Raw genomic sequence first — 12,638 nt, 5'->3', positions numbered from 1 at the left:
AAGAATCTGCCTGCAGTTCAGGAGACACAGGAGACACAGTTTCGACCCCTGGATTGGAAAGATCCCCTGGAGGAGGAGAAGGAAATGGCAACCCACTCCAGTATTCCTGCCTGAAAAACCCCATGGACAGAGGAGCCTGGTGGGCTGCGGTCCAGAGGGTCGCAAGGAGTGAGACACGACTGAACGACTAAGCACACAAACTTAATCTCTTCTCTCAAACCTGCCGCTAAGTCCTAGTGTTTGATTTTGGATAGACTGGAACTGCTGTTCTCACAGGCCTCTGACTCGCTCTTGTCCTCCTGCTTCCAGTAACCTGCCAAATCCCAGTCATTAGTGCTTAGTGCCTCCAGCATCAGACTTGCCCTGCCCTCATCAGGCCCTTGTCAGCTGGTCTGTCTCCATTGTGTTCTGCACGCTGCGCACCCTCGTAGATTTCCTACTAGGTATTACCCTGATCTTCACCACTTCCCTCCTGGGGACCATGTTGTTATTATTCAGTCACTTAGTTGTATCCAACTCTTTGCCACCCCCGTGAACTGTATAGCACGCCAAGGCTTCTCTGTCCATGGGATTTCCCAGGCAGGAATATTGGAGTGGTTTGCCATTTCCTTCTCCAGGGAATCTTTCCAACCCAGGGATTGAACCTGGGTCTCCCATGTCTCCTGCATTAGCAGGCAGATTCTTTACCACTGAGTCAGCAGGGAAGGCTTAATTTGGGACCATAATGCATCCAAGTGGTGCACCGGATCCCTGAAGGGCTGGCTGAAAGGTGGACTGCTGGATCACACCCCCAGAGTTTCCAACTCAGTAGATCTGGTGAAGAGCTTGCGAACTGCTTGCCCCACAAGGCCCAGGTGTTCCCCTGCCCATCCTACGAGGACTTCGGCTCTGGGGTGAGCCAGTGCCCTGTAGATTCCAGGCTTCTCCTCTCTATCAGTTCCAGCCCCCTCGGTGCTCCTCTCCTCAGCCTGTACTCCATGGACTCCCTCCAGTCGTGTAGGGATGAGGAGTCCATGCGCATCCGTACATGTTATAGCTGATGATGGTAACTAGTAGATGCTACATGGGAAACTGACGTTCCTAACAGATTATAGGGTAGTTGGCAAAGAGGAAAAACAGTAGACATGATCTCCAAAAGAATACGGATAAGGTGATGGAAGTAAAACTGAACGGTGTGTCATTTCCCCAAGACCAGACAGAATCAATCCTTTATCTGCCAGTGGATATGGTTTGAGTATCATCCCAGTTGTGTCCAAGGGTTTGGTTTCCAGTCCTCAGACTCCTCAGCCTTGTCTGACAAGACCAATGCTTATAAGTCTGTGAGCCCCTTTGAGCCCCTTTTCCTTTCCCTCCGTCACTTCCTTTTCCCAGGGGTCTGTGTAGCTTAGTCGGTAAAGCATCTGCCTGCAATACGGGAGACCTGGGTTCAATTCCTGAGACCTGGGTTCAATTCCTGGGTCAGGAAGATCCCCTGGAGAAGGGAATGGCAACCCACTCCAGTATTGTTTCCTGGAGAATCCCATGGACAGGGGAGCCTGGCTAGCTACAGGTCATGGAATCACAAGAGTCAGCTACAACTTAGCACTATCTTTCTTTCTTCTTTCTTTTTGCCTGGACGGACATGGGCCCAGCCTTGCTTCTCTGAAGCCAGCGCTTGTCTCAGGTGGAGGATTTATGTCAGACGCCAGCGCATCTGGCCCTGGAGTCCATGCAGCAAACGCTCACCCCTCCCAGGCCCTGGAGGGGATAGAGGGCGCACGCGGTAGACATTTTCTTTTTAATGCTTTCTTCTGACCTTCTGTCTGTCTGTCTTTTTTCCCAGGGCAGTGATGGTGCCCGGAGATCCACACTCCTGGACAGTGACGAGCCCCTGGTGTATTTCTACGATGATGTCAGAACATTATACGAAGGCTTCCAGAGGGGCATACAGGTGTCCAGTAAGCATCGGTCCGAATCTGTGCAACTAGCGCTTCAGGTTTTTCCTTTCAACAGAGGGGTCTTTCTTCAAGAAGCCGTATTTGCTCACAACTCTCTCCGACACAGCCTGGCTCCCAGCTCCCTGTCTCCTCCTGTTAACCTCTGCAGAGCGAGTCCCCCCGCACACAGGTCCCATCGGGTGTGGCCCATGGTCAAGGCATTTCTGCAGTCACATGTGGCGTGTTTCATGGAGAGTCACACATCCGTTAGCTCCGTACAGGCTCTGACGTTTCCTGCATAAAGAGACCTATTTAACCGGGCTTGATCCAACATTTCTCAAGCTTGCTTAACCAGAAGACCCATATTTTGAGAAATAAACATTGATACCCAAGGAAGTGGGATTCCATCAGAGACACTTGAGGGATATTGGCTCACGAGACTGCCCTTCATCTCTGACGGTGGCACCAGAGACCCCGGGTACCTGGCAGCCACGCCATCTCCCTCCTGCCCCATGTGAGAAACAAAATAGAAGTAGAGAAGCAAAACTCAGACCCAGACCCAGGGGGAAAGTGCGTCCGATCTGAATTCATTGTTTCACACCTGAGGACCACTTTGTGGAATGAAGGATACAAATGAGAACCTAGGAATATCTAGGCATGTTTAGCCCATCGTTTATTCTTTCATTTGTTTTCTTCTTTTAGATAATGGCCCTTGTTTAGGCTCTCGGAAACCAGACCAACCCTATGAATGGCTTTCATACAAACAGGTGAGTTTTCCGGCTCTATGGACGCCTCACTTGAGCCATAGGGTGGGAACACGGCAGTTCTTGGAGCCTCTGAAGTTTGGGTTGGAAGGTTTCTATGGAGTGTAGATGCCGACCTGGCTCAGGGCTTTAGAACAGACGTGCAGCATCCCGAGAGATTAAACACACAGATTTGGGGAACACTAGATCAGTAATTGAATGGGTGGTTCAAAGTAGTTTATTTTAGAACTGCTGTGGGTGTGTTGTGGAGTACAGTATAAATTTTAAAATAAAATGCTAGAGGATTCTCTGGCAGTCCAGAGGTTAGGGCTCTGAGCTCTCACTGCCAAGGGCCCAGGTTCAATCCCCGGTCAAAAAGCTAAGATCCCAGAAGCCTTGCAGTGTAGCCAAACAAATAAATAAAATGCTAGAAATGTGCTTGAAGCAGATGACTCTTCTCCCAGACCCCACAGGAGGATAAGATTACTTACTCCTTTCTGTCTTGAGGGTGCTGGACAAATACACATGCCCCAGTGTAGAGGAGCCCTCTCATTTTATAGATGAGAGAAAATGGGCCCCAGGCAGGGCTGGGACTCACCCCTGGTCACAGCTGAACCAGGACCAGGAGGGAGGCCCACGCCATCTGTTGTAAGGAGCCTCCAAAGCATCATACTGATCCTGGGGTGACCTTTAACCTGAGGGCAGCATGGAGAGCAGCAGAGATGACGCCTGTGTAATCGAACAAACATGGAGGCGGCTGGGACCTGGGCCATCTCACTCCTGTCACTCTGGTCCCAGCAGGTCCATGGCTTTTAACTGTACATAGTGGTTTGCAGATGGCTGGTAGCAGAGCAGGAAGGCTTGCTCCTTTTTTTTTGTTTGTATTGTGATTACAACAAGTCTAGTTGCTCCTGACTCTCCCCAGTTCAAGGCAGCACCCCCGAGACAACGCAGGAGCCAATGGGGGCATCCGCTTTGCTGCCTTGTGCTTCCAGCGCAGCTGTCGAGAGTGCTCCCTGGAGTAGGCGCAGGACGCAGAGGACCAATCCCCCTTCTGTGGCTGGGGCTCTGGGTAGTTGATGTGTCCTGGGAAGGGGTGGGGGTGTATGAAGTGGGTTGTCGTTAGGATCTGCAAAACCAGCCTGTGGGAAAATGCTTCCTGGTCCTCCCACATCTGAGGATCAGTGAAATGCAAAAGGCAAGAGAGATAGAGACAGACAAGACAGCTTCGCGTTCCTTGCTTGTAGGAATCATGAGCTGTAGGTCCGGTGAGCAGAGAGACTGGTTTTTATTTTCCCTTAACAGAGCCAAATAGTAGTTTTCCATCGAAATAGTAGTTTTCAGATCCTTCATTTTCACAAGTGGTGTAAAAGCAGTTCATGTTTGTTGGAGATTTAACATTGCACAGCGGTCTTCAGGCCTCACAGAATCTGCCAGTGCTTCTGGTTTGCATCATCTTCTTGTCATGTTACTGTTTTGTGCGGGTCTCAGCCTGTCAATAATCAGTATTGTGGCTGGGCCAGCCCTTGTAGTTCATAAGATGATTGCAAGATGCCCTTCAGCAATAACTATAAGAACCTTGGAAAAAATAAAGCTTTCTTACTACAAGACTTGGAAAATACACAGCACACCTGGGCCTCACAAGTGAGGTCTCTGGTAGGGGAAGAGAGAGTGCAGAGCACCTGGGGTTTTGCTTTATTGGGGTCAGTATCCTCCCGTGGGATCTGGGTTCACTCTTATTGATGAATTTAAAGCACAAGAGCAGTAACTTAAAGCACAGGAAAAAGAAAAAACAAGTGGCCCAAATGGGCAGTTATCCGCATCAACCAAGATCTCTAAAACAAAGGAGGCTTGTTTAGGAGGGGGCCTGGCTCCTTATCTTTTTTGTGGCTGGCAATGTATCAGCGTTGGAAGAGGATGCATCAGCCATCAAAGCTTAAGGCAGGTGCTTGGACTACCAAATAAGAGAAAACCAAACCCTTGGGCTTTACACTACCCTTACTTATAGTAATATGTTCCTGTATAGCTTCTGTTACATGTTGACTGCCAGAGGGAAAATAGGTCCCCTGCCAACGGGATGTTTGAGGCAGGTTGAAAATCCCTGGGGTTTCAGAAGGTGTTTTGTACATTTCAGACAGAGACCAGTGAAGATAAAAAAAAGTAGACTGAAGCTAACTTTGGATGTGTGTATTTAAATCATTTTCCCCCCCTAGCCCAGTGATTCTGAGCTTTGGGGGTCAGGAATCCCTGTAAAGCTTTTCAAGGAAACGTCTGGACCATCTTTCTAGAGACCCAAGTGTGTGCATAGAATCCAGTAAGCTCTGCAGACCATCTAAGTACTCACAGGTTCCCAGCCCTTACAAACAAGCAGGAGTTGTGAAGCAGTCCCTGGGGTATCGGAGAATAAGCATGTTAATGTCCTTCTTGCTGTCACTCTTACTGCCATTGGCAGAGCAGGGATGGCACCATGTCCCCGAACCAACAGGCTTCTGGAGCAGCATCAGGTGTGGTTCTGTTCTCTGCAGGCGTGGGTGTGGATTTAAAGTGCTCCTGATAATTTACCAACCAAGAATAAAGAATTCCAAATTAACATGAAAAAAAATTTTTTTTAAGTTCATTTGGGGTAGGAATGAGGAGAGGATGGGAAATTGGGGTAGGTAGATAGTCTTGCCTGTTTTTACTTAGTTGTAATTAATAGTGTACATTTTGTATTCATTTATCTTAAAATTGTAACAGACACTCAAGTGTGATATGGTTTTTTGTAATTGTAGTGTTTACTGGTGTAGAGCATTTTATTAGATTTACCGTCATTTACTTGATCATCCAGCCATTGGTCTTTTTTTCCCCTAAACTTTTATGACTTTACATAATTTTGAAATATATATTCTTGTACCTAAAGTCTTTTCAAACTTCGCTTTAGGACTGGATTATTTCGTAAGAACTAATTTTCAAGAATAGAGTTGTGGAGTCTAATGATTAGAACTCATCCTTATTTTCCAAAGGTCTCCCCCAAACTTGTCCTTTCTGTGTTTATAACAAAGGACAAGTTTCAGCTTCTTCATTGCTCTTTATAAACACAGACACAAAATTCTGTGTCCCTGGGTTGCTTTTGTAAAACTAAAGTATAAAACAGAAACTCTGACATGGATCGTGTGTGACCTGGCAGCTGTTGCGGTGAGATTCATTTGCTTTGCAGAGGGAGCTGTGTGATCAGTCCCCTCACCATGAGTTCTGGAAAGTCAAACCTTGAACTTTGCAAAAATTTGTAACTAAAGGGATACCTGTCTACCCCTGTTCCTTCTCTCTGGGCAGAACTGCTTCTTGGTGAAGATATTAGGCTCGGCCGTCACGGGAAGCTGTGTTCCTTGAGTTGGACCTGATGCTGTTCCTGACTGATTTTTCTCCTCTGTTGTAGGTTGCAGACATGTCAGAGTGTGTGGGCTCGGCACTGCTTCACAAGGGCTTCAAGGCAGCCCCAGACCAGTTCATCGGCATCTTCGCTCAGAACAGACCTGAGGTATTAACCGTTAGGGGCTGAGCAACCACAGCTCAGAGAATTCTCCATGCAAGAGTCAGTTAGGGTTCACACCTGCCTCTGCCTCAGACCAGATTCTGTGGTCTGATCACCACCAACATAGCTCTTTGTTGTGCCTTAGAGAGTTACATGTATGAAAACCCAAAGCAGGTCTTTCTTAGCCTTTAAGTAGGGGGAAAAAAAAATTTTTTTTTTTTAAACCAGGTCCCCAAACAGAAACTGACAAAGAAAGTCTTTGGTATATAAACAAATAAAAACAAATAGCTAACAAAAAGTCTTCCCACTTTAAGGACTGCCTCTGTGGTTAGAATAATAGTATTAGTCAATGACAGAGAAACTTGGGGACGTGTTTATCAGTAGCAAACTCACACCTTTTCTTTCTGAGGCTTTCCCCCTGCTCAGATTGCAAAGTTTAAAATCTCAGGGGGCATGGGGAAGGAGCTTCAGCAGTAGCTGGCCGTAATTTAGACAGGCGGACTGTTGTTTGGCCGTCCAGGCCTGTGTGTGGTCTTCTGTAAACCACTGTATTAAAGTGCATTGAAATGAGAAGCGCCCCTGGAGTTATTACCTACGCTGTAGATAAAAAATTAGTGGCATAGCTGACACAGAAAAATTCAAGCGCTGGACTTGAAAAAGCTACATTGACTCTTAGACCTGCTTGGGTCCAAAAACATTTTGGTTTAATGTGCTACTGTTTTATAGTTAACAGTGGTTTCTCAGCATTTTGTGTACAGTTAAAGGAGGAATAGCATTTTCCACAGCTGGGCCACAATTAGGCTCATGGAATTCCATTTCTTTCATTTAAAGTGAAGCCCATTTGAATGAACACGTCCAAAATTTTTGTTTCAGTGGAATATCACTAGTCATGAGTCTATGACTAGGACATAAATTCCTTACTTCGTGGATGGAGTGGGCTTCTTCTGATATTTATCAGTTAGTTCACCAAATGTTTATTGAGAACCTCGTATATTGCCAGGCACTGCCAGGCACCAAAATACCACAGTGGATCTTCTTCATAAGGTACCTTGAAGACAGCCCCATAAACCCACATTTTCTTTTAATGTGTTGTGTGGACACGAAATAGAAGGATTATGGGAACTCAGTCAAGGAGGACTTTCTGGAGGTGGCATCCAAGTGGAGTCTTGATGGCTGTAAGGGTGGGGAGGCCAAGGGAATGTCAGGAACAAGGGCATGTTTGCCTGGAGCAGCGTGTCTGTTGGGAGATGAATCATTTCATTGTGGTGGAGGGTGGAGTGGCAGGAAGAGAGAGAAAACAGCTCCAGGCCAAGTGAACGTGAGTAGGCTGTGCTTCCCATGGCCCTGTGCCTTTACCCATGTGTGATCTGCAGGTGATGGGCGCCACGAGGGTTTTCAGGGAGAGAGTGACTGCTGCATCTGCCTTGTAGGCGGGTCAGTTGCTGTGTGACTGATGGGTTTAGAGGAAGATGACCAGCAACCCATGTCACTTCCTTCCTTCCTCACTTTCCTGGGGAGACTTCCATGGACGGTTCTCCCGGTAGATGGCATGTCCTTCTTCCCGTAGTCCTAGGCCTTATTGCACACTGTGACCAAATTGTTCTTCCTCGGACCTCCGGTCACTGTTTGACGGAGGAGCCCCAGAGGCAGTGTCTTGCCTGGTTCATAGAGCCAGGCTCCTCTGTGACCTCAGGCTGACTCCAGCCCTCTGTCGAGCTTAGCCGGTCCCCACAGCCCTGCTGGGCCGTCCCTGCCAGCCTCAGGGCTCACTGACATCCCTCCTCCCTGCTTGGACCTCGCGGTCCCTCTCCTGGAGTCCCTGTGCCTTTCTCTCCATCTGTCGAAATTGTGCTGCTCTTGCCAAGGGCGAGCTCGATTCCCTCCCACTCCATGGAGGCCCACTGTGGGCTCTCTTACCTCTGAGCTCATCACTTTATTGTGTTGTTCATTCTCTTTTCACATATTTGCCCCAAATCTTCAGGCAGATTGTACTTTCTTTTTTTTTGGTAAGAACTGGGCAAGTGTTTTGCTCATTAGGAATCCCTCCAGTGCCTGACACATGGTAGTTGATACACAGATGTTAGTTTTGGTACATCCAGTGTTTCCACGTTGAGTCTTTAGAGTCTTGTTTTTCCTGGAGGGGTTCCATGGTGACCTCTCATATTCTCACCCAGACCTCTACTTTTTCTTTAGTGGGTGATCATTGAACAGGGATGCTTTACTTACTCGATGGTGATCGTTCCCCTCTATGACACCCTCGGAACTGAAGCCATCACCTACATCATCAACAAAGGTATGTCTGTGGTCTTTGGGAGCATGTTACCCTAGTTATTGGGTAGATACAGCAGCTACATGTAATGATTACATGATGGAATAGGGATTTTTCATTTAAATGTACACTTATCCTCCTATTCAAAGAAGGTAGTTCTTAAACCTGATGTCAAATGTTACAGTCAAGCTTTTAAATATCCCAGAGCTGCTTCCTCACTGTGTCTCTTTACTTCCAGCCGAACTCTCTCTGGTTTTTGTGGACAAGCCAGAGAAGGCCAACCTCCTATTAGAAGGTGTAGAAAATAAGTTAATACCATGCCTTAAAACTATTGTTCTCATGGACTCCTACGGCAGTGATCTGCTGGAACGAGGCAAGAAGTGTGGGGTGGAGATCATCAGCATGAAGGCCATGGAGGTGAGTCACCCTGCCCTGCTCACTTCCCTGAACAGTTCCTCCGAGGTCATTTTGGTTCAACTGTGGTGTCTCTCCAGTGTGACCACAAAGTCCCAACTCTCGGTGGTCCTGTAAAGAGAACAGAAATCTGTCTCGTTACTGGAAAGAAGAATTCTGCACACATTCCCAGTGTTAACCCATCACATTCTGCCTAAGTGCTGTCATCTAGCAAGTTGCAGTGCTAACAAAGTCATTCCTGAGCACTGACAAGCCCTGCTAATAAATGCTGGAAATGAGAATTTCAGGTTCAAGCGGAGATTTAAGTCTGTATGTCCTCTTTAAGTATTAATGTCTTTTACTTACTGATTTGTCTCTAAAACAGTCAGACATAGAAATCTGCCTCATTATTCTTTTTCCAAGGTTGCTTTTTTAGGCCTCTGGTGAATTTCTAGCATAGGTGCTTGATTCGATTTATTTTCATTTTAAGACAGATTAATCACAGTTGTAAAGGTAACCAGTCTAGGAAAATGAGTGGGTCCATGTTTAAACTGGTTGTTCAACATTAGATCGTATTGGCTTGGCCAAAAAGTTCATTTTGGTTTTTCGTTAGACCTTACAGAAAAGCTTGAGTGAACTTTTTGGCCAACCCAATACAAGAAGCTGATGAAGCTGGTTTCCCCGGTTGCTCTTGGGTTAAAAGTTCCATCCACAACAGCAGGCAAGAGGAAGCTTCTGTTACGTGCACATCGCGGGAAATAATAGGTTCAATAGATAAATCATTCTCTTTCTGAAAATGTTATAAATATTTTCCTGGAGTTGTTATAAATAGTGTTTTGAATTTTATTTATAGTTCTCCTTCTACCAAGAATTTGAGCTCCAAGTAAGGATCTATAAAACCTTTTCTGGGGAATTTAGTAGGCACAGGGAATCTGTCATTTGTTCTATTAGAGTGTCAGCCACACATACGTATACATACAAACAATAGCATAGGACAGCAACCTATAAGAGTTAATAGGTGTGCAGAATTGTTAAATGGGGTTTTTAGCTAGTTTTTCAGCTAGTGTTTCCCTGTTTTTTTTCACTTGTAATCCCATTTCAAGATAATTCTTTTCCTCCCATTTTTCCTTATCCCCCTACCCTTCCCCAGACACATACACAGGCTTTTTTTTTTTTTTGTCTTTTTTTGATTGCTATATATGATAAAGAATTAGAGATCTTAAGTTATATAGGAATTTTAAAAAGATGCATGGAAATTTGAATCTGATAAAAGATTATTTTGGGAAGAAATTGGAATTATCATTACTTTAGCTCTTAGTTGACTTCTAGTTGGATATCCGTGTCCCTATTTTTAATTAGTGGTCAATCATACACATAATTTAAAAGTGTGATTAAGATTTAAAACTGTATACTGGGCAGCAACTCACTGAGCCCTGAGTGGAAGTGAAAGTGTTAGGTGCTCAGTCGTGTTCAACTCTTTGAGACCCCATGGACTATAGCCCGCCAGGGTTCTCTGTGCGTGGGGATTCTCCAGACAAGAAAACTGGAGTGGGTTGCCATTTCCTACTCAGGTGAGCCCAGAGGCCACCCATCTAATTTCCACTTAATTCCAGGCACACTTGTTTCCTATGCTCACTCAAGCTGTTCAATAAGAAAAAAACATAAATCATTCATTCAAAAACTAATAGGTATTAAGGTGGTTGTGGAGATACCTTCATGCGGTAACAACATCAGAATGACTCCGGGGTAGTAACAGAATTCTCCTTGAGATGCCACACCTCAGAACTGAATCTGTCCTTCTTAACCCTCATGGCCATTCGATGGTGGTCCTGGAGCTTCTATCGTGGCCTGATCTGTAATCATAGACGCCTAAGTCCTTTCTCCCCTCCATGTGGGGAACTGCAGATATTTGAGCCTTTCCAGAATGGTCAGCATTTAAATCTGGTGGAGACTGATTTCTCTCTCCATACTGAAGATGTCAGTTTTGTAGAACCGGTGATCACAGATCAGTGCTGAGTTCTGATTCTGGGAGGGCGCAGAACAGCTGCAGTTCTCTGATTAGTGTGAAGAGCTGGGCTTTGTTAAAGGCCATGATAGGAATGGCAGTGGAAACTGGAATTACATGTAAGAGACTTCGATTCCTGTCCTTGGAATCAGTCCTGTTTCCAAGACCAGTCCTAAGGCCATCGATATGGTTTTATATAAGAGAGAAAACAACCATAAAACGGATTCTTAGAACAATGGGTAAGTATCTGGGTTCAGGTTAAATTGCTGTCGTTTATGTAATTTGAAATCTGTGCTGTCTTTGTGTCGGCTGTGAGTGAATCAATCCCACAGAAAAGTCAGCTTGAACTGACTTGATGTGACTTAAATGTTTCCATTAAAATTTTTTTTTTCTCTCTTCTTTTTAAGGACCTGGGAAGAGCCAACAGACAGAAGCCCAAGGTGAGTGCACTGTGTCCAACCCGGCCCCAGCCTCTGTCCAGCTTCTGTGTCTAATTAGTTCAGAGGCTAGTAGAAATATTGGGTCATAATGACTTAGAGTTTTCTATTCTTTTCTGATTTGTACTGGCTTTTTTCTTTTTATTGTGCTGTAGCCTCCAGCACCTGAAGATCTTGCAGTAATTTGCTTCACTAGTGGAACTACAGGTCAGTTTTGAAAAGAAATTGTTTCTAAGTGGTACCTGGAACTGTATATTTCCTGGTTCCTCTTGCGGATGACTTATTCGAATTGTAGATGGACTGGATGCAAAAGAGACAGAAGTGTTCAAACCTGTCTTCCAGTAGCTCGATACAACATCCCCAGGATCTGAGTGTATCCTCACACATTTACATCACCCATCTTTCTGGGACAAACTGTATCCATGGTTTCCAGAAATAAAATTCCTGGATTTTCGTCTCTTATTGCTACACGCACCCTCTAAGACTTGCCCATATTAGTAAAGATGGTTTAACACATTATTGACCTGGGGATTTTTCCAGAAACTAACGCCTGTGGCTGGCAATTTGTTATGTAAGTGAATGTTGAAACGTCTCCAATCAATAATGTTCAGGTAACAAAAGACGTATTAATGCACCTCTGGTCAACAAGTTGTTAAGATAATTAGCTTCATTTAAAGGATTACAGGTTGCTCAGGAATTCGGTGCAACTCAGCTTTTGGCTTTCACGGTGTACCTCACATGAGAGGCATCAGGGACCCTGATGATGTGGGGTTTATGGGCTTGTCTCACGTCCGCCATTCTTGGATGGAGTTTCTGTCTTCTAACTTTATTTTGCTCATATGTGTCCCCAGGCAACCCCAAAGGAGCAATGATCACGCATCGAAATATAGTGAGCGATTGTTCAGCATTTGTGAAAATGACAGAGGTAAACTTGGGGGAGAGGGCCATCTTTCCGTATATCCAGTGGTTGGCAGCAAGCCTCAAGAATGAAGGAGGTCAAGGCCCCATCATCATGTTAGGCCCAGACTGTATCTGAAACACTACCTGAAACATAGATAAGGTCTGAGCTTTCCCGGGGTCTGAGGTCACCTCCTCTCAAATAGTTTTTCACTATGGACCTGATCCCCAACTCCCGCTGTGACCGTTAACTTGAATTGACAGATCGAATTTATTACATTTTTTATGTAGTGAAACTTCATTTGGATACTGCCTTATAAATGTTTTTAGGAAAGGACAGAGAAAAACTGACTCTCTTGTGATTTTATCTCCTGTTTTAGTGTGTAGAAAATAATTAATTTCTTTAGGTGGACAAGGAAATGTTAAATGTTGCTGAAGGTGTTTTGAATTATTATTGTTTTCACTGT

The 12,638-nt window shown here is 45.2% G+C and overlaps 1 protein-coding gene across 2 annotated transcripts in view; it reads left to right on the top strand.

Annotated features, from left to right (window-relative positions):
* Positions 1–12,638, top strand: part of ACSL1 (acyl-CoA synthetase long chain family member 1) — a 65,557-nt gene that overhangs the window by 34,750 nt on the left and 18,169 nt on the right. For both annotated transcript variants that reach the window (XM_052661547.1, XM_052661546.1), the window contains exons 3-10: positions 1,823–1,937; positions 2,619–2,683; positions 6,075–6,176; positions 8,364–8,463; positions 8,678–8,856; positions 11,245–11,277; positions 11,430–11,481; positions 12,126–12,199. In XM_052661547.1, coding sequence (XP_052517507.1) covers positions 1,823–1,937; positions 2,619–2,683; positions 6,075–6,176; positions 8,364–8,463; positions 8,678–8,856; positions 11,245–11,277; positions 11,430–11,481; positions 12,126–12,199 — 720 coding nt within the window. The remainder of the gene's footprint in view (positions 1–1,822; positions 1,938–2,618; positions 2,684–6,074; positions 6,177–8,363; positions 8,464–8,677; positions 8,857–11,244; positions 11,278–11,429; positions 11,482–12,125; positions 12,200–12,638) is intronic.

This window comes from Budorcas taxicolor, chromosome 24 (genome assembly GCF_023091745.1).
Source record: "Budorcas taxicolor isolate Tak-1 chromosome 24, Takin1.1, whole genome shotgun sequence".
NCBI lineage: Eukaryota > Metazoa > Chordata > Mammalia > Artiodactyla > Bovidae > Budorcas > Budorcas taxicolor.
Note: the sequence above shows the minus strand (reverse complement) of the source record. Positions and strands in the feature narration are given on the sequence as shown.